Here is a 27,996-nt window from a genome sequence, read left to right as displayed (position 1 = left end):
GTTCCAGAAGATTGATATGTTGAGCCTCCTGGGAAGACTACTGACCCTGGTTGTGGAGCCCATCTTCATAAGCTCCCCAGCCCAGGTTGAATGCTTCTGTCATTAATGCCTTGTGTGAGGGAGGTATTTGTAATGGTGGTCCCATGGTCAAATCTTTCCATCAAGTTGGATACTCGTGGAGAAAAGGAGTGAAATAATGACATCTGGTAGGTTCCCCTATGGCCTGGGACCATTGAGAAGATAGAATACACTGAACTGGCCTCAAATGAAGACGTATCATGGGTATGACATGTTCAGTGATGCCATGTAGCCCAACAATATCAACATCTGCTGAGTTGAGACCTGCTGACTTTGATGAACTTGCAGCGTTAGAGGTTAACAGCTCTGCTTGCTGTTTCAGAAGTAAAGTTTGAGCCCAAATCATGTTTACCAGAGGGCTCCTCTGAATTCCATTTGTTGTATAGGAAGAAGAGGGTACTTTGGGTAGTTTATGACAAACCCTAGCAGGTCCAGCACCCAAATATTTCTGTGCATTGATTCCATTAACTCTTTCCTTTGATGTGCTGACCAGCCAATCATGTAGGTAAGGAAACATAACAATGCTTCAACTACAAGACATTCTGTGAATATTCTGGGAACTGATGTGAGGTCAAAAGGCTGGCAGTGGTGCTTCCCCTTCCTTAAATCTTTGATACTTCCTGTGACTGGGATGTATCTGAATGTGGGTATAGGCATCCTTTTAAATCCAGAGAGCACAAACAATCGTTTTCCTAAATCAAGGTGCCCAAGGAAACCATCCTGAACTTTGCTTTACCAGATATTTGGTCAGGACCCTTAGATCTAGAATGAGATGCAATTCTGTTTCTTGGGGACCAGGAAGTACTTGGATTAAGTCCCCTCCCTGATTCCCCTAGTGGGACGGGTTCAACTGGTTTGGCCTATAACAGGGAGGACACAGCTGCTATGTAAGTAATTCCTAATATTCAGCACCTAATTTTTTTTCCCCACAACACATTTTTATTGAAAGTACAATGTAAACTTACAACAGACAAGAGGAAGACCATTATCTGCCAAATATAACAAATCAGAACATTATGGAAAATACACCCACCCTCCATCCTACCCCACCCCCTCCCCCCATCCCAAGCCCAGCCCAACCCCCTCCCATCCCCTCTGCCAAACATAACCAACCCACTTCCAGGCTCACCTGGACTCTTTGGCGAGCCTGAAAAATACTACCCCACTAAAGTTAACACACACAGCTTGAAGCAGGGTCAAGAGGCAAGACCATATACCATCAGCCGGATCATAATGCTCCAGCTGTTTATCTGTAAGCTTCTCCATCTCTCCAATAAGTGTCAATTTCAAAATCTAAATCTGTGAGCATAGGTCCCTCTGTTTCCAATAAGCAGTAATCACACTTTTGGCTGCAGCTAGAGACATACTCTTGAAGTGATGCTGCCATTTAGGACCTCTCTAATTTCCCCAAACCCAACAAAACCCATTTAGGATCCCGGGGAAACGCACAACCCAGGACAGTGGGCACTCGATTAACAGTCAAGTACTCCTGAACCTTAGGGTACTCCCACCAAACATAAAAGTCCCTCTGGCCACACCACACCTCCAACAAAGATCAGAAACAGAGGGAAACTTAGATTCCAATTTAATGGGAATATAATACCAGAAAAGGACATTTTTATAAGCATTTTCTTTTAACAATACACACAAATGACTTCCTAACCTCCAAAAACATAGCTTTCCACTCACTTACACTGCATTCCTCCCCTCCAAGACACGGTCCCAGAGCAACATAAAAGCATATTTCTGAAAATCCTCCCTCAGATAAAGAACTAATATTTGGTCTTTCAACTTGCTGAGAGATACCCAGAAGTTCTCCAAATGTCCAGTATCCCTGAGGTCCCCCTCCGAAGCCATCCTTTCTGTTTAGTGCTTAACCTGCAGACAAGTAAAACAATCGTGACTGGGGAGATCAAACTTTTCTCTGTGCTCCTCAAAGGTCAGCAAATGTCCCACATCCAATAAATCTAGAAACAGTACTGGTCTCCGTATCTCAAAAAAGATATAGTAGAATTGGAAAAGGTACAGCGAAGGGCGACGAAAATGATAGTGGGGATGGGACGACTTTCCTACGAAGAGAGGCTGAGAAGGCTAGGGCTTTTCAGCTTGGAGAAGAGACGGCTGAGGGGAGATATGATAGAAGTGTATAAAATAATGAGTGGAATGGATCGGGTGGATGTGAAGCGACTGTTCACGCTATCCAAAAATACTAGGACTAGAGGGCATGAGTTGAAGCTACAGTGTGGTAAATTTAAAACGAATCGGAGAAAATTTTTCTTCACCCAACGTGTAATTAGACTCTGGAATTCGTTGCCAGAGAACGTGGTACGGGCGGTTAGCTTGACGGAGTTTAAAAAGGGGTTAGATAGATTCCTAAAGGACAAGTCCATAGACCGCTATTAAATGGACTTGGAAAAATTCCGCATTTTTAGGTATAACTTGTCTGGAATGTTTTTACGTTTGGGGAGCGTGCCAGGTGCCCTTGACCTGGATTGGCCACTGTCGGTAACAGGATGCTGGGCTAGATGGACCTTTGGTCTTTCCCAGTATGGCACTACTTATGTACTAAGTACTAAACCCCTTTCCATCCACTGACCTAGATTAGCCCATCTCTGCCCAATTTAAAACTGAGGTTCATAACATACATGGGCCCAGGGACACACACTGGGAGCCACAAAGCTTATGAGAACTCCAGAGAATCAGCAAATGCGACATGATAGGATTCGGTGACAAATCATTTGTAAGCTTTTAGAGAGAAAGGCCCAGACACCACCACTCCCAAAGGGGCACTATTAACCGCAGCCTGGTCCATTACAGTGACAACCGATGATGTACCTCCATCCCAAACACATTTAAGCTTTATCTGCAATGCCCAATTCAACTGCCTGCCACATCAATGATCTAGAAAGGCACAGACCTCTATTGAAGACATAAAATATCTAATCAAGGTAGCAACAGAGGCAAAGTTTGAAAACAGAACAAGCAGTGAGGCAAAAGATTCATTCTGATTGCCATTATGCGACTCCACCACAAGAGCCAATCACCCTGCCACCTATTCAAAATCCTGACAGATGTTTAAATAAAGGCACAACTCAGGGAAAAACAACTGAGTCAAGTCCCTCGGGATCTGAACTCTAACATATCTAAAACTACTACAAGCCCACTTAAAGAGAAACCCCTCTGTAAGAGAGCATCATCCTCCACTGAAGTAGTAATCCCCATCAGTTCTGACTTATCCAAATTAACCCGAAAACCCACAACGGTCTCACAGGCTTCCATTTCACACAACAAAATAGGGAGAGTTAAGCGAGAAGCACGCACAAAAAAACAAAAATCAGCAGCAAAGAGACAATTTATGTTTAATTCCCCCCCCCCCCCAAAAAAAAAATAAAAAACTCCCCTAACATTTGTCAGTGAGCGAACGGCTCTATAGACAAGGCAAAGAGCAGCGGCGAGAGTGGGCAACCCTGTCAAGTACCCCTCTCAATAGAAAAAGGAGCCATATAATCACCAAGATCACCAGGAGCAGCAGTGAGATTTGAACCAGCCACCTCTCAATGTCAAGACCGGTGCTCTAACCACTAGGACACTAAGTGTCAGGTTTCCCTGATAACACCCCATAAGATATCCGTGTATGCCCCACAACTGAACATAGTAACATAGTAGATGACGGCAGAAAAAGACCTGCACGGTCCATCTAGTCTGCTCAACAAGATAAACTCATATGTGCTACTTCTTGTGTATACCTTACCTTGATTTGTATCTGCCATTTTCAGGACACAGACCGTAGAAGTCTTGCCCAGAACTAGCCCCATTTTCAGGACACAGACCGTAGAAGTCTGGCCCAGAACTAGCCCCACCACCCAAACACCAGCCCCGCCTCCCAATCTCAGCTAAGCTTCTGAGGATCCATTCCTTCTGCACAGGATTCCTTTATGTTTATCCCACGCATGCTTGAAAGTAATAATTTATGTTGTGAGTCTGGTAGCTAGTGAGCCCCACATGTGAAAATTATCCCTGCTTGTCCTTGGAGAATGCTAAGTTACTTAACCAGCAGCAGGAGTTCTCCGAGGACAGCAGGCATATATTTTCACATCCCTCCCGCTGCCCTTTGGAGTTGTTTTCTTAGCTTTATTACTATACTGCTGGTTCCATGGTCGAGCATCAGGCGGAAAGGCATCCATATTTACGGGTGACAGTACACTTGGCAGTGTCTGCATCAGGCTCCATATGCCTGCTGTCTTTGGAGAACACCTGCTACAGGTAACAGACAAGGTATATAACTCGGTGCTGAACCGCATATAATTCTAAAAATAGTAGAAATTTTCTTTAAAAACATCTAGCATGAATGGGTAACCATTGAAGTTTAATTAAAAATGGAGTAGATTTTTCATGCGATAAATTTGAAAAAGTAATCTGGCTGCAGTATTTTGAAGGACGTGCAGTCAGGTAAAGGAGGTTTCAGTACAGCAAGTTACAATAATCCAAAGTAGTTTTAGACTGTCAGAAAGAATTTTTTTTTACATGCCTTAGCAATTGTAAGTTATAAAAAAATGTCCTGGATTATTTTATTTGATCTTTCACGGTCATTTTTTAGTCCAGGATGACCACTAACACTTGCAGAGAAGATTCAATTCCAAATTTTGTGTTATTGATCATGATTTTATCAGTTGGAAATGATGCAAAAAGGACTAAAACAAATAAACTTGATCTTTTCCATATTTTAAGTGAATGCAAGTTGCTTAATTCTCAACAATTTTCAAAGCACTCGGATACAAAATATAACATCCTTTGAAGGAAATCAATATGGTGATGATAGCATAAGTAAAGAATGGTATTCCCAGATTCTTCTTCTTTTTTTTTTTTTTTTTTTTTAATTAAAGTAGCCATATTGAAAAGAATTGGTGATTGTGGAGAACTCTGTGGGACACCACATTTCATTTGCCACAGTTTAGAAAGCTTGCCTGCTCATTTCATGCAGTAAGATCTTGGACAGAAATCCCTTAAGCCAAGAAAACACAGCCTGAAATACACCAATAGTACTCAGAAAGTGAAGGAGCAAGTCATGATCTATTTGTTAAAAGGCCATTGATAAATCAAACTGTAATCCAGCTTGATGGACAAGTGTGAGCTGCATTCTTATTTCAGATAACAATGTTCCCAACAGGGTTTCTGTACTAAAGCCTTTATGGAAAGCAGATAAGGATACCGCAAGTCTGAAAATAGTTGGCTGACAATGAGACTTGCAGCAATCTTCATAAATAAAGGACTGCCAGCAATTGGCCTGAAATTAGAAGGATCAGAATTACTTAGAGAAAGATATTTTGGTATAGGTGTCAAGACTATGTCACCCCAATAATCTGGTAATTGACCCAATCTGAACAGTTCTGACAGCACTGTAAATGAACAATGGAGGTGCCGAATCACATAAACATGAGAGGCAAGCATCTAAGCAGCAGTGTAATTTAGAAACATGTTTTGAGTAAAATATTCAGAAAATGGATCCCACATATGGTCTGCAGGAACACAGAGGGTCAATCTCAAAAGGTATTATCTCTGTCCCTGGAGGGCTCACAATCTATTTGCTGGGTCTCACCAAAGGATCTAAGAGCTCACGATAAGGAATGTCAAGTTTTCATAGTAGCTATTAGTTGTGATATCTTAGACAATAACAGAATAGCTTCCTCACACTAAAAGGCCTTAATGATGATTGTCTGAGGATCCAGGTTTGGTTTGAGGGAACGTGAGAAGATCTGAGGGGGGAAACAAGGACACATTTTCTAAAACGAATTGCTTGCATTACTGGTAATTGTTTTGGTATCAATATACTATTAAAAAAGGCACTTACTACTTTTGTTTTGAACTTTTACTTCCAAAGCTTCATTCACCTTCAAAGCCCATTGATCATAGGACTCTGCACGTAGCTTCAAAGCATTCATCATGGGATAAAGATCATCCAGTGTATAGCAATACCTACAAATTATACACGATCAAAAACCATTAGCACTGGTGGACTATGATCTAAATGAGGTACTTTGGTGTTTGGGTAATTATGTCCAGCACTGGGGTCAAAAAAGCATTATCCACAGAATAGCATGAATATAGCTTACACAATTGCCTCTCTACCACCTACTGCTATAAAATATAGAAAGAATAAGAATCTAGATCTAAGCATCTTCCTATGACAAAAAATTCTGCAATATGAAGTCGCTTCACTGGAAAAAAAAAAAAAAAGGGAACACACTACACTTTTGCTTCCTCTGAAGCCAAGATGAATCACCAAATCACACTGATCAGATCCCCTCCCTAGTTAAGCAGTCTTCAAAAAAGACAGGGGAAATAATTCTACCAACAAGACAAAGTGTTTTGATGAATTAAAATGTAATAGGAACAGCCCTAAATAAAATAAGAGACCTTATCAAGGCCCCTCATTTCATATCAGGTTGCTCCAAACATTCCGAAGCAAATCGATATGAAAGGACTTTTGGAACTATTTCCCCTGATGCAGCATTGTGAAATGAGGGTCTTCCATCAGATAAGTCAATCTTACTGACAAAGAAAAATATCCTCACTTTGAAGTTATAAAAATTATTTTCTTTTTATTTTCAGTAATTTTTCTGGAAGATGTGCATGTATGCTATATTTAAGTGAAGGAGTTTTTGATGGACCAGTGATTATATCACATAAGCCTAGATTAGCTTGCAGTAACAATTCTGTACTGTGTAAGTTCCGAGGTCGTCTTTTCTTCTTTTCTTTTTTGTATATTATCACTATAGTAGATGAATTATAGTATTTTAAGTTTTTGTATTTTGTCACTGTTTCACCGGCATTTTGTAATGTAGTTGTACACAATAGAAATACAATTCACAATCCCCAACATAGGCACCTCAATAGCCTTGTATACTTACCCTAGTATGTACTCAGAAGGTGGACAGGAGCACAGATCCTCCACATGATGTAGACACACCAGTGCTCCTGGTGTGCAAGGACAGTACACACCAGATATAAAGCACGTTGTCTTGCATTTGATACACTGACGTTCATCATCTGGAAACTGCTCAAAATTCACCTTCTCTGACTCAACTACTCCCTGCAACAGAAAATGTTTGTAAATCAGAGGTATGTTACAAGACAAGGATGAGCATCTGTGAGCCAACATGCATGCTAAGAAGTCATGCTTGGCCTTTTTCTCTAGGGACAATAAATATAGTACCCAGCATGTTTTTTGACCTAGGAAGCCACTCCTCCATTGATCTCAATACGAGCAGCACATTTCAGAGAACATGAAAACTATTTTGGACATCTAAATACAATGCTAAGAAAGTTTGTCAACCCCAAATATGGTGAGAATTAAAAGTTCTTAACATGATACCGCTGTTTAATTGAAACTTTTTTCTTCAAGACACATATAAAACAATGATAAAGACCATATGGCCCATCCAGTCTGCCAATCTAAAACTACTAAGTTCTACAGTGCCTTCCTCAGAAAGCTTCTATACTTGTCCCATGCTTTCTTGAATTCAGATACTGTGTAAGCACCAGCTACTGACCATAAAGGGACTTGAAATCTCAACCTTCTGATCTGATATGCATTAGGCCACATGGCTAAATTTGTAAATATAAGAGTATAAATTAAACAGCTACATATTCTTGAGACACAATATTCAAAGCAAGAATAATTCACACTGTCTGTGAAATAGTAAGTGAATCCCCAGTTTCCTTAGCACGGTCATTTGGCTAAATTAGAATCAGGAGCTTAAAAATAACTGGGTAACAAATAAACCACCCTGCAGAGTAAATCTACATGACCGAGTTTGGGCATCATAGCAATATAAAAGGCCCAAAAGGCACAGTTGTATACCTTTAACAGGCAGCAATCTCCATTAACAGCAGGAACCTACAGCCACACTAGTGGGCGACATCACCAGGATGGAGTCAGTATGAATCCATTTTCCAAAGCTCAGTAAAACTTCTAAAAAATCTGTCTGAGTATATGTGGGTCTTCCTGCGTCCCCCAACTGAATTCCCTTCAGTCATTTCTAAAGCAAGCTTCAAACTGGGAGAGTGAGTGGGAGGGAACATGTGGCTGTAGGATCCTGCTGTCCAAGGAGAACATCTATTACAAGTATGCAATTATACTTTCTCCATGGACAAGCAGAATCACTACAGCCACACTAGTGGAGACTCCCAAGCTGAGGATTGCTTTCCTTCATGCACTCAATATACTACATGCAACCCAAACGTCAATGGAGGCAGCAGAAGCAGGCTGAGGAACATATATTCAGAACTGCATGACTAAATTCACTGTCAGAACTTGGAGGTTTAAATGTTTTCACTGATTTTACGGTGTATCAAAGTTGATGAAGTCAATGTCGTGCTTATATACCAACCACTGTAACACAGTTTACAAATTAAAGTAGAATATAAAATAACCCCACCAGTTTAAATCAGCAGTTATCAAATAAAAAGGTCTTTTCAATTTCTTACAAAAAAAAAATAGCCTCCAATCTAACTAAAGAACGTAAAGAGTTCCAAAAGGAGATTGTAATAAGAAAATAATGAAAAAAAACTCGTAAAACAAACACCCCTAGAACTTGGGGGCTGAAGAATTAATGAAGCACAAAATCGAGAGGAGTAACCAGAGAGGTGGGTCAATAAACTAACCAACAGTTCAAACACAGGCCTATACATCATCTGAAACAATAAACATGTTGAATTTAAAAAACACTCTTTCACGTATTGGGAGCCAATGCAATACAGCCAAACATGATGAAACACTGTCAAATTTCTTGACCTTAAAAATCAAACGGGCCAAAGTATTCTAATATACAACACATTACAGTAATCTATATGGAGCAAGATCAACATCAAAACCAATAGAGCAAAGGAAGCTTGATCAAAATAAGATCAGATGTAATTGTCTCATCTTAAAGAATGATTTTTTACCAAATATGGTTTATTTGAGTCTCCATAGTTAAAGATGAATCCAAAATAATGAATGATACTATGTGAAAGTATGCACGGACCAACAAGTTGCAGCTTTGCAAATGTCCTATATAGAAGACAGGTGAATCTGTACTGTTGATGCCACTGTTGCTCAATTGGTAAGCTGTTACTTTTGGACATAGTGCTTTGTTGGCCTTGATAACATGTAATATAAGGTTTGAAATCCAAACTGAGAAAGTAATTTTCATCAATGAGCAACCCATCTTACTAGGTTCAAAGTCAAAAACTGAGGTAGTCTGTTCTTCAATTCTGTTCTTTGTAAATAGGCTTGAACAGCAGGTTTACAGTCGAGCATACGCAACATCTGATCTTCAACAGTAGCATGCAAAAGAGGTTAAAAAAAATAGTAGTACTACTGGCTGGTTAATGTGAACATCTGACATCACTTTAGGGAGAACTTATAATGAATTCATAGAGCTACTGTATATTCATAAATCTGAGTGCACAACGGGTAAAACTAATGCTTGAATGTCACCAATTCCACAAGTAAGATGTCTTTTCCAGGAAAGGTACCTTTGTAGAGCCGATAAGGGCTCAGAAGGTTCCATAAGTCAAAAAAGGACTAAATTCAGATCCTAAGATTCTACTGGTCTTCTATAAGGTAGTGTAGAATTGAATATGCCTTTCATGAATTTGGCCACTAATGGAACCAAATTAGTCAATTGAGTCATGTAAGCTGCCAAATCATTCAAATTAACTTGAATTGAACTAGTTCTTTAGCAATAGATGCTTGACTTTGTTTGTTTTCTAATTTTTTAAGAACTATTCGTTCAGCCAGTGTTAGTCTTACAGTTCCGCCGCAACGACGACCCCAGTGTACGCTCTAACAACATTCTTCCGCTTATTCTGCCTGTGGCAGCTAAAGGGGCGGTAAATTTGAAATCTCGTTGGTTGTCATGCACCAATCGGCTTTCATATTCTGTGTGCATTCTTATGCAGAGTCTTCCCTGCAGAGGAGCGGTCTTAAACCATGCATGTAAGCGAATCTTGCACTTATCAGTGGTGCGCTAAACCAAAGTTTATCCCCATAGAAATTGATGGCACCAGAAACGGGACCGAATTACGGCATGCAGTTAAACAGAGCATGCACTTATCCGACATGCACTTAAATGGAGTGCACTGTATATACGATAGTTGATATTGCTCAATACCGTCCGCTTCAATCATCTGTGTAGAGGAACAGCTGTCCTCTATTAAAAAAGGCAATTTTTCACTTTCTCCAAATAAATTGTCTCCTGGAGCCCTCAACCAGGCCATTCTTCTTGCTGAAATTGCTACTTCTGCTCCTCTCACTGCTTTTTCATATGCATCATAGGATGTCCTAGTAAATATTTTTCACATTCCTCCAGGTTGTAAAGCTTCAAGAGGATGACATCCATGCTGCTATGTAGCCACTAAATCCTAAGCTTTCTCAAGAATTGCACAAAAACTGGAACAACTAGAATTTATAGGCAACTATTCTTGTGTTTAGAATTGTATTCTGAAACATCTTTTTTGCTAATCATATCCAAAAGCTTACAATCCTCTCATGGAGCTTTATTTGAATGGGTCTTCAAGTTCTTACATCTCTTGACAGTATATTTTAACACTACTGACTGTTGTGGTAATTGTTAATGGCTGACGATGCTCTGGTTAAGTTTGATTCTTGGATTGCTGCACTGAAGCAATGGTAATCCTGGTGATGTATTGTGATGGACACATCCAACCATCCAATTACCAATCCTCTGAATACAAAGATGTACTAGTGCCAGACAAATCCTTTATGCTGAGAAGTTTTAGGCATGGAATAAGATGAATTAATTATCTGATGAGGTATTCTTATGTTGCTTTGCCATTATAGCCATTTTCCCAGGTACAAGTGGTCTGGATTTCTCTGTGAAGAATACAACCAAAAACAGAGCAAAGAACGTCCACAAAAAGTCCAAGGGTACAAAGAGGGTGGAAGGAAAATGTTCCAGGATAAATCAAGCAGGAATGAAGTTCAAAGGTCTAAAAATATATTTTATTGTTCAACATTAAACCAGCGATATCTCAACATTCCAATAGTACACCAACAACATGAAATCTGTGTCCACCAGAGGTGAAAGCATATCCCCCTCTCTTCCGCCTCTTTTCCAGCTTATACATATTGAGGTTAATGAGTCTGTCCCTATATGTTTTATGATAGACCATAGGTGCGGTCTTCAGAATTGCATACAGTATTCTAAATGGGGCCTCACCAGAGACTTGTACAAGGACACTATCACCTCTTTTTTCCTGCTGGTCATCCCTCTCTTTATGCACCCGAGCATTCTTCTGGCTTTGAGTGCCCCCTTTTCTACCTGTTTGGCCACCTTAAGTTCATCAGACACAACCACCCCCCAAGTCTTGCTCTTCTTTTGTACACAGAATTGCCTCACCCTCTATACTATACCGTTCTCTTGGGTTTTGATGATATGGAACCTGCATTTCTTAGCATTAAATCTTAGTTGCCAATTTTTGGACCATTCTTCAAGCTTCGCTAGATCCTTCCTCATGCTATCCACACCTTACGGGGGTGTCCACCCTATTACAGAGTTTGGTATTATCCACAAAGAGACAAACCTTACCAGACAGTCCTTCTGCAATATCACTCATAAAGGTGTTAAAATGAGCTGGCCCAAGGAATGACCCCTGCAGTACAGCACTGATAACATCCTTTTCCTCAGAGCAAACTCCATTTACCACTATCCTCTGTCTCCTTCCACTTAACCAGTTCTTAACCCAGTCAGTCACATACCGAGGGCATCCAGTTTACTTATCAGTCACCTGTGCAGAACCATATCAAAGGCTTTGCTAAAATCCAAGTACACCACATCTAGCGCCCCTCCCACGTTCAACTGTCTGGTCACCCAATCAAGATTTTTCTGACAAGATCTGCCTCTAGTGAAACCATGCTGCCTTGGGTCCTGCAGTCCATTCGATTCAAGAAACCTCACAATCCTCTGCTTTAAAAGCGTTTCCATTAGTTAACTCACAATTGAGGTCAAACTGACCGGTCTGTAATTCGCAATCTCCTCCTTACTTCCGTTCTTGTGCAGAGGGACCACACATTTTCCCTTCTCCAGTCCTTCGGGACCACTCCAGACTCTAAGGAAGCATTGAAGAGGTCAGACAGCGGAGCCTCCAGAACTTCAAGTTCCTTGTATACCATCAGGCCCCATTGCGTTGTCTACTTTTAGTTTGGCCAGCTCCTCACGAGCACAATCTTCTGAAAATCGGTCCTGGTCTACCATACATCCATCCTCATTAGCATTTGTTTTCTGCGGTCCTATCCCCGGCCTTTCATCCGTGAATATAGAACAGAAATAATTGTTTAGCAGTTCAGTTTTATCCTTATCTTCTACATGTTCTTCCCCCTCAGCTTTGCGTCTCAAAATGCTATTATGGCACTTCCTCCATCACTTACATATCTAAAAAAATGTCTTATCCCTAGATATCTTTTCCTCCATTTGCCTCTTCGCTTTCCTGACAGCTTTTCCAGGCATTTTTGCCCGTCTTCCTCTTTCCAAGTCATCTTGTAACATATGAAGATTAACCTTTTTTTCCCTTACCGTTTCAGCTACTACGTTTGAGAACCGGAGTAGCCGTCTTTTCCTCTTTTTATGTAATTTTCTAACAAAGGTCTTTAAAATAGATCCTTTCAGTTTTGCTGATATTATTGCTGCTCATTGAGGTGCCACCAATTACTGAATCAAAGGTTCACATGCTTTATTCCAAATACCAACTCTGAGCAGTAGTACCATTACTACACAATGGGAGCACATCAAATTATTTTATAAAATGAAGAGACTATCAGTGTAATACAGTGCTTAGTGCTCACCATTTATATTTAAACCTCCTCATATTTTTGTTTTACAACTTCACCAAACTTGTGCTCAAAATCATTGTGTAAAGTGTACAAAAATAAATACACAGTTTCAAAAGCCCTGGGAGTTTTTGAATGTGTTTGAGCAACCAACACAGTGCTTCAGCTACATAACTGTCAGCAGAGAGTGGGAAAGCTCATATAAGTCCCTGAAGAAGGAAGCGAAACAGGGTCTCTCGTTGGACGGTGTCCTGTTTACGTGCATGATGCAGTAGGTAAGATGCAAGCTTTTAAAAAGTTTAAGGACTGATTTTGAAGTATTCAGGACATTGGGGCACATTTTGAAACTATTTTTGTTTTGTACACTTTATACAATAAGTTTTAGCACAAGTTTGTCAAAGTTGTAAAACAAAAATATGAGAGGAGTCTGATGTCAGCGACAAGTAGAGCTAGTACTCACAGTTTTTCATGTAAACAAAAGTGCAGGTGCCAGTGAGCACTAAGGGAATGGGACTTGATATACCGCCTTTCTATGGTTTTTGCAACTAAGTAGCACTGGTCTCCTCATTTCATAAAATTTGATGTGCTCCCATTGTGTATTATTGGTACCACAGCTCAGAACTGGTATTTATTGTAGGGATTATTCCTGAAATTTGATAGCATCATATGCTTCATTCAACATTATGTGTCCTTGTGAGAAAATCAAATATGTTTTTTTTTGTTTGAGCTATTAATTCAGTGAGATTACTTTTGTTAGTGAAGTTTAGACAAGGATCTAATGAGATTTTGGGGTTTATTCATCTTTGCCACTAAGAATTTGTCCAAATCTTTTTTTAAAAACTCACCTACACTGTTTTTAATCACATCCTTCGGCAACAAGTTCCAGACCTCAATTATGTGCTTAATAAAAAAATATTTTCTCTCCATTTATTTTAAACTTGCTACTTAGTAATTTTATGGTGTGTTCCCTAGTGTTTGTACTTTTTTACTACAAAAACAATTCACATTTATCAGATCCATTCCCCTTTACAGATCTCTAACATCTCCCCTCAGCCATCTCTTCTCCAAGCTGAAGAACTCTAATCTCGTAGATAAGCCATGCCATCCTCTTGTTTGCCTTTCTCTGTACCTTTTCTAGGATCCGATGATCAGAAACCCTATGCTGTTCCTACCAGCGCTCTAAACTTAGAACCAGAACAGCACGGGGCAATAACGCCCCTATGATCAGAGTTAATAGCATGCAAATTTAGGCATGTTATTAGCTCTGAACACAAGGTAAAAGTGCCTGAGCATGCACGCAGGGACAATCCTCCCACACTTGTTTGACAGGTCCAGGCTGTCAAAAGCCTGGAACTGTCAATCGCAGGAGATGGAGGTCCACTGTACTCCCCTCCCATTCATGAAGCCTTAGTGGCCTAGTGCACCCCCCCAGCTCTCCCCCCCAAGACAGCAACACAGGAGGCTGGAAGTACGACAGACCTCCAATTCTCCTCGACTCTCCCTCCCCCCAACACAAGGGAAATAGGGGCAACTGATGATCTCTTAGATCTCCAGGCCCCCCCCCTAACCCCCCCCCCCAAAAAAAAAATCCCTGGTGGCCCAGTGGGCTGCAAACCCACTCCCCACCTGCCCTGGTGGTCTAGCAGCCCCCTCCCCCCACCTCTAGCGGTAGCACTCCCTCCTCGTCCAGTGCCGCCTTTGAAATTGCCGCACCCTGCCTACCACATCCCAGGATGCACTGGGCAGGGCAAGGCATCATCAATTTGAAGGCAGCGCTGGAAGCGGAGGGAATGCTACTCCTTCCTCTATCATGAATGTACGGGGGGGAGTGGGGAGGAACCACCAGGGTGTTTAGGAGGTTGGGTTTGCAAGCCACTGGACCACCAGGGTTCTTTTGGGTATGTGTGGGGGGGGGGGGAGGGGGTCAAGGTACATCAGATCTCCAGACTCCCATGCCCTTGTATCAGGAGGGTGGGGACTGGAGATTTACCGGACCTCGTCCCTGTCGCTGTCTGGGGGGCATGGGGGGCACTAGTCCACCAGGACCTTACCGATGGGGGGGGGGGGGGGTCTGGGGGTCCAATGCACACCCAGGTCACAGTAAGAGCCCAGCCTGCCTGATGGTGGGGGAGCCTTAACCTTAATGCTAGCTAGCTGGCATAGGGTTTCATGTGCTATCCCACCCCTACAATTGGAGTGCTGTTCTCTGATCATAAGGGCAGAATACCGTATAGCTCATTTAAGTAATTTAAATGAGCTCCACACTATTGCCTGGTGAGTGTGCTGTCTGCCGCACCAGACTGATCATACGTGAGAAGGTAAATGCGGGAGCTAGTGACCTCTAGTGCCCGCATTTACCTTTGATCATCGGTGTGTCACGTTCTGAGATTTTTTTTTTTTAATGTAATGACCAGAATTGCACACAATGTATGCAATGTTCAAGGTGTAGTTGCACATGGAGTGACAGCAGCATTATGATATTCTTTGATTTTTCACTCCTTTTCTAAAGGGATGCGAAATTTCACTTACATCAACCACAATCAGGCACACATATTGGACATATAATACACACAAAGAGGCTAAAAAGTTAGTAGTGGTCAGACATTTCAAATTCCTGTTGTCTACTGTCAAGTTCCCCTTATCAATATAAGCCTATAAGGCAAGTGAATCAAAGATTTACTTTTGCATAAAATGGTCTATCTTGACGGCATGAAGACAACTAAAGGAATTCAAGAAAGCACAGGATAACAGAGGATCCCTATTTATGACTATGTGATGGGACCCTTGGGCTAAATGTATCATTGGGCAGATGAAATAGACTGAGGAGGGAGCATTTGAACATACCCTGAGAGCTTTTTCTGTCTCTTCTAGGCTTTGGGAGAGAGGATCCGATCTGCAGCCATCGTGATGATGTGTGGCTGATTATACCCTACTTGTCCATGGAGAATAGTTTTAAACATGCAAAAAACTGAATTATTTGTGGCAGGAGGGGTGGAGGGGAGTGAGTTAAAGCAGGTGGAGTTACAATGGGAGAGATCTGACTGTGTTAGGGGAGAGATCAGTTGATTTTGAGATCATAGGTTTTCAGGGGAGGTTCAAGTAGCCTGTACAGTTAGAGCAATGTTTTGGCCTTTCTATTGGCTGCATCCATTATTGCAGGCAGAGTGGTGCAACTGTCTGTACTTTTGCTTTTGGATTACTGCAATGGTTTGTATACTGGCCTGCTGGAGTGAATGATTTGTTTGAAAGTGGCACAGAACGTGCAGTAAAGTTGAGTTTTTAAATCGAGTATTTGTGTTCTCAATGTTGAGTACTCTCCAGTGGCTTCCCATTCATGCCTGAATAAAATTTAAGTTGTGTTTGGCATTTTGAGCTTTTCTTGGTGAACAGCCTATTTAGGAAATTGGTTCCTTATGTTCCTTATATCAATCACTCTCCAGCCAGGGTGCATTTTTGGAGGTAACCTCAGTGAAATGTGTGTGTCAGATGAAGTAGATAGCAAGAGTCTAAGCCTTTTCGGTAGTGGTTCCAGAGTCGTGGAACAAGTTGCTTGAGTTCTTCAAGCAGTTGTTAAACTATGGGCACTTTCATAGGAGACTTATAAACATGGTTATTCCCTGAGTAAGAGATGTACAGGTTCTGTAGGGAGTTTTCACTGCTGCCCGGTAGGATATGGGTTGCGTTTTTGGTTAAGGGAAGACTGTGTTTTGGTTATTGTGACTCACTTCAATGGCTTCTTCGAAGCTTGTAGGCAGTATAAAATAATTTTAATTATATAAACTAACAATGATTAGGACATTGTTCCTTTCTTTATCACCATACTGAAAGCCCTCATTTACCAAGTGCAAGAAAAGTGCTCCAGGACTTCCCAGAGCTAAGTTTCCATATACTGGGATCCTGTTCATATGAAACATACATAAAAGATTGAAATTAGTAACTGAAAAGCCCAACTAGTTAGCTCATGGCCAAAAAACATACTACTCAAGCTAGCTATTACTACTGATACTGAAATTCAAAGTTCTTTATTTTACTCATCGTTTCATATTGAACAATGACACTAACCCTCTCCTGCAAAATGCCAATCATACTATACTAATCTAACCCAAGCGATCATTGTACACCTATATTATATGCCAGATGTCATCAAATCTAATTATGGTGTAAGCACTTTTTAGTAATATGTAAGCCACATTGAACCTACCATATGGTGGGGAAATGTGGGATACAAATGCAATAAATAAATATTTTATTATTTTAGATTTATTAGTGAATGTATGTTTTCAAGTGGATTTTATGTATGTTATTTTGTAAAGTTTTTAATTTTTAGGTGGGGTATAAATTTAAAAATAGAGAGCTCCTTAAATGTCATTACTGAGAAATATCTAAATTTCTCTTACTAATACTCTGAAAAGAACCTTTAAAGTTTCATTATAAGCAGGTATTAGACTATTTTACCTGTTTGCGCACACTATCCCGCAGTGTCTTCTCATCTTCAATCATGACAGCCATGTCTTTTTGTACAGTAGAAGCCAACACAACATCCAAGACATCTGCCTTGCCAGCCATTTTGCATATCATCTCATCATGAGAAAACACACAGTAACGGTTCAGCAGTCGGTAATGATCCACACACTGGCGACCCATTGGCAACTGTGTAAAACAGATAAAGACTTGAAAACCTTTTAGAAGAAAAAGCTGCAGAAAACTACAGTCCTCTCCATCCTGGATGGCTACTAAATGTACTCTAGAAAAAAAATATATTTTGTTCAACTGAAGACCATTAAAAAAAAAATGTATATATATAATTTCCAAATAAGTAGCATAGACCCAATCCAACGATATAAACTCTAGTTAAGTTTCTACTTCCTTATAGAGTCAGGAGTGCTTGACATCTGCCCTACTTCTGGCTGACTGAAGTAGACCCAACTGTTATTAAAATAATAAAACCAATGGTTTTCATTCTAGTCATCTTGGCTGAAGGAATTAAGTTGTCATAGAGAATTCGAACCACTTCAATCTTCTTTCACTATGTAACCATAATCTCATGGGACCAAAAGTAATAGGCAAAGCATATATGTCTCAATTCCAGTACTCAAAAACATTTCCATTTGCTTCTCGCTCAGTAGCCCTCATATGCAAATTTTTTGCCACCTGAATCCACCCCATGTGCATTTTCAGACTAGCACAAATCTGCTACTACCAAAGGGAGGAAAACAAAATAGATGTCCCTTTAATATTAGAATTATCTTCAGGTTTATATTCTGTATTCTTTCACAAAAGATGAAGGTGTGAAGTTATTTACCTGTAACAGGGTTTCTCTGTGGACAGCAGAATAAAATCAGTTACACATACATGGGCGATGTCATTCCTGATGCCTCCAGATTGGATCCAGTCACCCAGAGCAACTCTAGGTATGTGTGAGTACTCCCTCCTGTGTGACCGTTGCTCCTACTCAGTTTGTTACATAGCTTTGACAAGAAGGGTTGACATTTAAAACAACAACAATGAAAAAAAAAAAAAACCCTGAACACACAATCATGCATCAGCCTCTTATCCACACTCAACCCAACATGTCTTCCTGCCTCCTCCCCCCCACCCCCACCCCAAAAAAAAAGTTTTTCTGGATTCTTCTGGGCTCTGAAAGAGTGGATCCAACTTAGAGCCATCAGGGATTATTTTATTTATTAGGATTTATTTACTGCCTTTTTGAAGGAATTCACTCAAGGTGGTGTACAGTAAGAACAAATCAAACATAAGCAATAGACTATTACAGCAGTAAAAATCAAACATATAAACAGCAAGTGACCGTACTCACTTGCAAATGCGCAGTACAGACATCCCTCTCTGTCCCGCCCTCGCGTCAAGACGTCATAACGTCAGAGGGCAGAACAGAGGGGGAAACGGAGTCGAATTGTCGGATGCCGCCACTGCCGCCTGGAAAGGAACATCGTGCAAAACAACTTCCACCCTCCCCCCCCCATACCCGCCGCCGCTCCCGCCCCCCTCCATATCGGGCCCCCTGTACTGACCAGACAGCGCCTCTCACCTCCGTGTGGAAACGCTGCAGGTCAACACAATACCTAATAAAACATTTTAATTGACAGTGTAGAGTATCCCATGTATGTGTGGCTGCTTATTATACCTTGCTTGACCATGGAGAAGACATTGCAAATTGTCTTTGAATTGGGAAGAGGGAGAGGGGTCAACTTTTTAACTGCCAACTGTAAGGAATACACTTGTGATGAATTCAGCAGCATGTATGTTTTAAGTATGTGCAAATCTGCAGAGCAGTGCTGTGATATTTCTGCTTTATATTGAATATTGCAGGCCACATACCCAGTCAACAGTGCAGAAGTTCACAGCCTCAGCAAAGTTGAAACCCTGATTAAAGCCACTGTGATAGGCTCTCGGAAAAGTGATCACAAACTCTCCTGCACACTGATTGGTTCGATAGATCTGGAGAAAGAAGGAAAATTAGATTAGGTAAAATATACAAGATGTGAAAATTAGTATAGGTAAAATATCTTGTTGCATTTCTCAGTAATTAGTTTTCCTAGACCACATTTTTTTGTGTTAGTGTAGGACTTCTGTGATCATGAAACACTCATATTAGCTCATCTCTTACATCCAGCGTGAGTGAAATTAGACACTAACTGTTGTTGATCTCTACTAATCTTATACTTCTTTATTGGATACTGTAGTGTAAAGAACACACACACAACATATTGGATCTCACAAGCAATATGCAGGACCAGAACAGGCTAACCAGTGTGCCTAAAAAACTGATCTTTATAGCAATAACATGCCTGAATGCAATGGATTTTTTTGTATTTTGGAGTTTGCTATTTAATGTACTCAAGTACAAAGTTTTAAACAAAATACATTTAAAGAAACTAGGGATAGTATTCAGCATTGCAGGGTGTCAGTGTTTTGTTTTGTTTTTAATGCTGGCTGCTGCTGGCTGAATTGCGCCTGTGCCAGGCCCTATCAGCCAGAAGCATTGAATATCCAGGCAGTCAGTGGCCTGCCAAGAGTTAGCTGGTAGTACCTGGATAACTACTTGGTTAACTTCGGTCATCCTTTTTTGCCCTCTTAAATTAACCAGATAGTTATCTGGGTAACATCACTGAATATTGGTGATACCCGAATAACTCCCAGCTCTGCCCTGATTTTGCCCTCAGACCACCCTGGCACTAACTAGATAGTGTCACAGCACTCTGGCTATGTGCCACTGAAAAACTGGGACATAATGACTGAATATCAGCCCCCACAAAACAAACAGAAAATATCAAAGAAAATTTGTTATGGCTAACTTCCAATAACATGCTGCATTTCAGTTTGAAGTTCCAAAACGAAGACAAAGTCAAACATGAAAAGTCTTTGTCCCCCCCCCCCCTTTTGATATTTTCACTCAAACTAAAATAAATTTGGTAGACTAGTGAGAATTGGGACTAAGATGTCACTTAACCTCCAAAGCCTCAGGTACAGATTGTGAGCCCTCCAAGGGCAAAACAAATATTTGTACCAAAATGTATACCTCCTTGATAGCTTTTGGGCTTGCAAACAGTACATAAGAAATTAAAATAAAGGTAAATGTTGGCTACTAAATGTGAAAAACATAGGTATGGGGCAAAACTAGTGATGGAAGGGCAGGGATGGAATTTTAGATTTAGCTCACACCTTTTTCATAGCAGTTCAAGATGAGTTACATTGGAGGTTTCAGTGATTTGCCAAAGATCATAAGGAGCAGCAATGGGATTTGAACCTGGCTTCTCTATTCTTAGTCCACTACTTCCAAGGCTACTCCTTCACTACATTGAACTTGCTAATCGTTTTGCACATCATCTCATCAAAAGAACACACACAGCCAATAGTACCCAGGTCCTATTTATTATCTCATTTGTACCCCATAGTTTCCCAACAGTGTCAGGCTCAATGTGGCTTACAGCGCACCACAGAGGCAAACGCCAATGCAGTAAAATGAAGCTAATACAGCAGGAAAATCTACAAGTGATAATGGGGCAGAGTAGGAATTGACGGAAGAAGTAGGGAAACCAGGAGGGAAGAAGGAAGGGGAATGTGTCCAAAATGTCTCTAGATCGATGCGCATCCAACAGTGGAGACACATACTGATCTGAATCTCTTCTGAGTGCAAGTTTGGGTTCACAACCTGGACAGATACACCATAAAGATGTCTGGGGTCACATGCTTTCTGTGGCTGCATAAATGGGGTCGTGGTCACAGAAAGATTGATAAACACTGGCTTAAACTATATTCCTAATAAAGAAACTGTACTATTTAAACCTCGGCCCTGCTCACACTTCATCTAAGTCCTTTTTTTTATTCACATGAGTTTTCTAAAATACAGTTATGTCCTCAAATATTGCAAAGTATCTAGATATGAAACCATTAAACAGCAGCCACATTTTTAAAAAATCCAAAACTAGAATAAAATGGATGGTGCAACTATTAAAATGTTAGCTTATGTAGCTGGATCTTCTTAGTTATAAGTTGTGATATTGTAAGCTACGTTTATTGTCTGGTGACTAAGTTATCTGTACCATCATTAATAAAATTGTTGAAACATAAAAAAAAAAATCCAAAGACAAGAAGAGCTAATTAGAATCAAACATGGTTTAGTAGATCTATACCTGACTGCATTCCTCCCTCTGGAGAGCTATCGGGCAGCAGATGAAGCCAGACAGTGAAACTAACTACAAACATTATCAAACAAGCTCAAGGCAATGGGACCCACCTAAAATAAAGTGCATCAAAAAAAATTAAACTATGAAATGCATACATACACACACATGGGGTGAGTGTAATTGCACAGCAACAGTTTAATTTTCCAACCTTGGGTTCTGCTTCTTATGGGACATATTTCCACACTCTTCAGGCCAGCAGGGGTAGGACTGGCTTAACCATTGGACCAAGTGAGACACTGGCTCAGGGCCCCAGCGATAAAAGCCAATGAACCCCCCCCCCCCCCCCCCCCACCACCACCACCAACGTCCCTGCCTGCTTTTGGCTTCACCTGGTCTAATGAAGAAAGCCTTCTCTCTTCTCCCTGCCAGTCTAGCATCTCTCCCCTTCTCTCACATCCCTGGCTCAGTCTCTCTTTCCCCTCTCCACACCCATGGGTCTGGCATCACTCCTTTGCCTCCACTCCCATCAAAGTGCTTTCGGCCAGACCTATCTCCCCACTCACCCTCCTCTGATGCAATTTCCTGTGAGTGGGTCACGGCAGAGGGAAGACCCAGGGCCTGGCCAAAAGCAGCCCATGTTCAGGCTGCTGCAAGTAACTCACATAAGGTTTATAGAATCACAGAAGGGGGCACGGGGCAGAAGCGCTGTGAGGGAGAGGTGCTGGCCTGATGCAAACTAGCAGGGATGCAGCATTCACAGCTTCTACATCGTCAAGGTACTGGCCAGATTTAGAATGAGGTCTGATAAAAACAGAGGTCTAAGCTAAACACGAGAGGAAAAGGCGGCAGCACAGGGGTAACATGGGTAGCTGTGAATGTATGTTCATTGCAACAGAGTTGGTTCTGACTGAAATGGAACCCACTGGGTCATAAAATATATCAACTGAGATTTTTGCAGTAAACAAAGATGCACTTATGAATTCCAATGTCTTCAAGATCATTTTACCACAAAAGCAAAAACAGAGAAGGCAGACAGGCAGATACCATGAATCATCTTATAGAAGACAGATCTCTACTTCTAGACATCCCCCATTGGTAAGTCCAATGATACATTCGCAGAGTTTCTTACATCACAAACAAAACTGGACATCAGTCAAAGTCTAATAATTCAGAGGATTCTTAGCTAAAAGCCTGGTAGAAATATATGCTGAAAGACTAATTAACATATCCTGCTTGTCCATGAAGACGACATTGCAAACTGCCTTGGATCTTTTTGAGCAGCAATTTGATAAGAAGGTTAGTCACATAACTGCAGTGTTACACCTTCCATTTTAATATTAAAAGAGAGCAATGACCACAAGGGAAGCAGCCTAAGTTACATGTTTATGCATTTCAGATCTAATCCTGTTTCTCCAATCCGTGTTGTTTAAACAGCAAAATATGCTGAAAATGGGAGCTAAAATCTCAGGACATGAAATTAGGTCGACATTACTGAATTCAAATGAAATCTGAACTCTCACTAATCAGAGAATGTGATACTTTTGGGGAAAGTAATGAGTATGGCTCTTAATTACATAAGCATAAAATGAAAAAGGAGATGGAAAGGAGAATGAGAGATACATACAGGCACTCCATGAGACATCAATGTATTTGGGTTCATAATAGTGACAAGCTGATGAAGCAGGTCTGGCTGAGCAATGAACAGCTCTGGAGCCAGCTTCTTCATGACATCTTCCAGCTGTTCAGCTGCATACCCAGGGGCTCCATACCAGGTCTTTGGCTCCCCCCTACAAAGATCAACAAAGTAATCTAAATTATCACCACATACAACTGAACACACCATACTTACATACTTCTCCTTATACCACTAGTTGTAGCACTTTCTCAAAACAGAATCATGTCTGGATACAGACTGACGTGCCAAGACTATTAACCAATGAATCACCTCCCTATTAAATAATTGTTATAGTGTGGATTTGTAAGAAATGTATAGACATTCTCAGTTTTAGATTACCTTATAACAGTACATTACATATAACACTGAAATTTCCCCAGTTATTAGAAAATCTTTGATAAGCACCAATGCAAGGAAATCAAATAGGAAGGTCAAACAAGCTCTCAATATTTCAAAGTGAACAAACTTGTTGGGTTGTTACTGCTGTATATGCTGTGTGTCAGCTGAGCCTACCCCAAAGAACACTGTACATGCCACTCTTCAGCTGAAACCAGCAGTGCTATATCTATCCCATGAATGAGGCCAACTGCCATGCAAGAACACATCAAACAGGCAGATGAAAACTACTCCCCAAAACAAAACATGAATAGAAATGTCTGACATTTGCAAAGAGCTTGAAATGGACAAAGCTAAAGAGATTCAGTCACAAAAATGACTGTGAAATAAGTAGAGACTGGAAATTATTATTGCAGCAACACAGCTATGACCAGAAAGCCAACGATGGACTCACCAGTGCAGATAATTGATGGAGTAGCTCCAATGATCTTCAATATGCCAACAGAAAGAAGAAAAACACATGCCCACATACAACCAGGGCAATTTCATGCCACAAATATCTGCAGTTATGTGAGCGAGGACAGAGGGCTTCATCACAGGCATGTTGTTCAAATTCCAACCACAATCAATATAGTCCTAAAAAAAATAAACAGTGAAATTATTATACTGCATATAACAGCACTCAATCACAGTCTTCTGAAGCTCAGTATGTGTTACACCCTTCTCCACCTCCAGGGAAAAATGTCTAAAAGAGAAGAGTTAATTACCTGTAATGGGGCTTCTTCATATACAGGAGGGAAAATGCAGCCACACTCCACAGTGAAGTCATTGATGGAGCTGAAGTACTGGAGTTCTCCTCAAGCCCAGGAGTCTTGTGAACTAAGCATTCTTTGTGCTGTCACATGTCCCTCCCTCAAATCAGTCTATGTCATAGTGAAGCCATAGTTGTTCACAATGTTATAGACAGATTTTTTTTTTTTTTTGCTCTTACTATCTTCACTATTTTCATGTCTGTCTCCCTCAACACAATACACAAGGTGAGGTCACACGATGGAGAGAAAGAGATCCATTATAGTATTCTTGGTCTTCTTTACCATCCCTTTCCCAATGATGCTAGGAATCTTTTGGGCACTACTGCATACTGGGCAGAAGATTTCAGTGTATTGTCTACAATGACACCTGCAAGTGTCCATGTTGGAGATGAGGCCACTGCACTTTTTAAAGCTACCAGCTTTCTTCATAAGTACATATAAGTACACAAGTAATGCCACACTGGGAAAAGACCAAAGGTCCATTCAGCCCAGCATCCTGTCCACGACAGCAGCCAATCCAGACCAAGGACACCTGTCGAGCTTCCCAAACGTACAAACATTCTATACATGTTATTCCTGGAATTGTGGATTTTTCCCAAGTCCATTTAGTAGTGGTTTATGGACTTGTCCTTTAGGAAACCGTCTAGCCCCTTTTTAAACTCTGCTAAGCTAACCGCCTTCACCACATTCTCCAGCAATGAAATCCAGAGTTTAATTATGCGTTGGGTGAAGAAAAATTTTCTCAGATTTGTTTTAAATTTACTACACTGTTTCATCGCATGCCCCCTAGTCCTAGTATTTTTGGAACGCGTGAACAGATGCTTCACATCCACCTGTTCCACTACACTCAATATTTATATACCTCTATCATGTCTCCCCTCATCCGTCTCTTCTCCATGTTCATGTTCTAGGTCACTGGGAGGAAAATAGCTTAAAGGGAAATTAAACAACGGTAAAAATTTTGATGACTCAAACATGGCAAAGCAATACTGTACTGCTGCATTTTACCCAATTTGTGACTGAGGTTTCTTATTATGGGCAAATGCAAGGCAACAACCCCAGCCTGTCACTCTCAGCCAGCAGCTCCACCTGGCCCAATGAGTATTTTTGTTTTTCAAGCAGGGGCTCAAGGATCGGATCCCAAACAAGCCCTCTTAAGAAGTCACGCAAGATGGGAGAATCCAAAGGTAAGGGGTAGAGAAAGAATCTAAGCAACTGGTCTCCCTGACTGACAGGACAGATATTATGGAGAAAAATGTATAATCTCAAACAACTATTGTTAAGAATGTATCTAACTTGAGATTTAAGATTGAGGATTTGGAAAATTTCACTAGGCAGTACAATCTGCAATTTTCCACAGATACCTTCTGTTTGTCCAAGGGATAAGCTAAGGAGATATCTTGCTGAAGTTTTAAAGATCCCAGTTGTGATTTGTCATTTATATTTGTGTATTACCTCCCACAAGCCAAAAAGAAAGACTCTTTGGCTTGTGGGAGATATGGGTATGACTCAAGATGGACGTTTAGAATGTATCAACTGTCTTAGAACAATCTGACGTTTAAGTGGCAGTACCAGTAACCTTGATTGCAACTCTGGCCTTGGGTTCAGGTGAGGAAGGGTAGTTCAAGTTATATTTTAAACAGACAGAGGTTATTTCTTAATTGCAAAGTGAGCATTTCTCAAGTTGTATTAATAGAGACAAAAGTGGCATAGACCATTTATTTTTCTCTATACAGGGCTATTGCAGTTTGGTGCTTTATTTGCACTGAAATTTCCTTGTAAACCTATTAAGTTCAAATCGGTGACCTATAAGGGTTAAATAAAAAGTAATGCCTCCACAATTCATCAACAGACGACATTGACGCACTACACGTGTTCACTATTCTTTGAAATCTCTTTCAACTCAGCTTTCAAGAACAATCTGTGTGAAGAGGCCATTTTGCTATTGCTTGTAAGGTGGAAGAATGCAGTGAGCACTAGGTGCAATTTAAGCAATGTGCAGTGACACATTGTTGGAGTCCCTCCAATTTAAATTCATCAACACGGAGAAATTAGACCTTACCTGCTAATTTGCTTTCCTTTAATCCCTCCGGACCGGCCCAGGATTGGACTGATGGGTTGTGCACGCCTTCCAGCAGGTTGGGAGACTGAGAAAAAAACTCTGACTCTAGCGAGCCAATAGGAGCCCTGGTCATGTGACCCTAGCCTCAGTATTTGATTAACAAAGCAGAAAAAAAGGGAAGAAGACAGTCTGTGCCCCGAGGAATTCAAGCAACCATAGAGCACATATTGGAAACGTGCTCTAACAAAGGCTCACCGACAACTCTCACCAGAGCAGCGGTATGGCCTTATCATCATGGCTCACCGAAAACCCTAACCAGAGAATCGGTATGGCCGAACTTTAATGGCTCACCACATACTCTAACCAGAGCAGCGGTATGGCCTGACTGCATTGGCTCACCACGTACCCTTACCAGAGCAGCGGTATGGCCTAACTGAAAAGGCTCACCACGTACCCTTACCAGGGCAGCGGTATGGCCTGAACAGGAGAGCAATGATTTCTCTTAATTAAATTTTTTTTTTTTTTTTTAATATCATTTATATTTTCCAACATATATGTAACCAGCAAAAAACAGCTCTGCAAACAAATAAACTGAACATCCAAATACAGACAGAAAGATAGCCCAAGGGAGGGGCCTGGGCCGGTCCGGAGGGATTAAAGGAAAGCAAATTAGCAGGTAAGGTCTAATTTCTCCTTCCTTAGCATCCCTCCGGACCAGCCCAGGATTGGACTGATGGGACGTAACAAAGCAGTAGTCCTACGGGAGGGACCCCAGCAAGCCCGCTGAAAGTACCCGCGACGCAAAGACCGCCTCCTGTCGACACTGAACATCAAGCCTGTAATGCTTAGAAAAGGAATGGAGAGAAGACCAAGTCGCTGCCTTACAGATCTCCACCGGTGGAACCAAAGAGCACTCGGCCCAGGACGCTGCCTGCCCTCTAGTTGAATGAGCTTTAACAGAGTCCGGGACTGGTTTACCTGCCAAAAGGTAGGCTGACGCTATAATTTCTTTGATCCACCTCGACAATGTGGGCTTGGAAGCCGACAAGCCCTTACGATGACCAGCTACCAGAAGAAAAAGACGGTCCGTGCGACGAAACTCCTCCGTAACAGCGAGATACCTTTTAAGCACTCTCCTAACATCCAGAGTATACAACTGTCTCTGGTCCTGATTCCCTGTGGCTGACCCCAGAACAGGAAGAAAAACCGACTGGGCCAGATGGAAACGGGACACAACCTTAGGCAAAAAGGAAGGAACCGGACGAAGAACCACTCGCTCCTTAGAAAATTCCAGAAAAGGAGATCTACATGAAAAAGCTTGCAACTCCGAAACTCGTCGCGCAGAGGCAATAGCCACCAAAAACACTGTCTTAAGCGTCAAATCCTTCAAAGAACACGACCGCAAAGGTTCAAATGGGGGTTTTGTCAGCGTGGTAAGAACCAGGTTAAGATCCCACGATGGGAAAAATGATCTGACTGGAGGGCGAAGAAGACTGACACCCTTCAAAAAACGGACCACATCGGGAAGACTAGTCCAAGACTTACCCCGAATCCTA

At 41.2% G+C, this 27,996-nt stretch overlaps 1 protein-coding gene across 1 annotated transcript in view; it reads right to left on the bottom strand.

The window, feature by feature from the left end:
* KDM5B (lysine demethylase 5B) overlaps positions 1-27,996 on the bottom strand; it is a 246,733-nt gene that overhangs the window by 95,524 nt on the left and 123,213 nt on the right. Inside the window, 6 exon segments of the mRNA XM_030221829.1 lie at positions 5,927-6,051; positions 6,987-7,168; positions 17,366-17,560; positions 19,247-19,366; positions 23,180-23,342; positions 24,021-24,202. Of these exon segments, the coding sequence (XP_030077689.1) occupies positions 5,927-6,051; positions 6,987-7,168; positions 17,366-17,560; positions 19,247-19,366; positions 23,180-23,342; positions 24,021-24,202 (967 nt within the window).

The sequence above is a fragment of the Microcaecilia unicolor genome, chromosome 12, assembly GCF_901765095.1.
Source record: "Microcaecilia unicolor chromosome 12, aMicUni1.1, whole genome shotgun sequence".
In the NCBI taxonomy this organism is placed as follows: domain Eukaryota; kingdom Metazoa; phylum Chordata; class Amphibia; order Gymnophiona; family Siphonopidae; genus Microcaecilia; species Microcaecilia unicolor.
The sequence above is the reverse complement of the archived record's forward strand: the minus strand, read 5'-3'. Positions and strand labels throughout refer to the sequence as shown.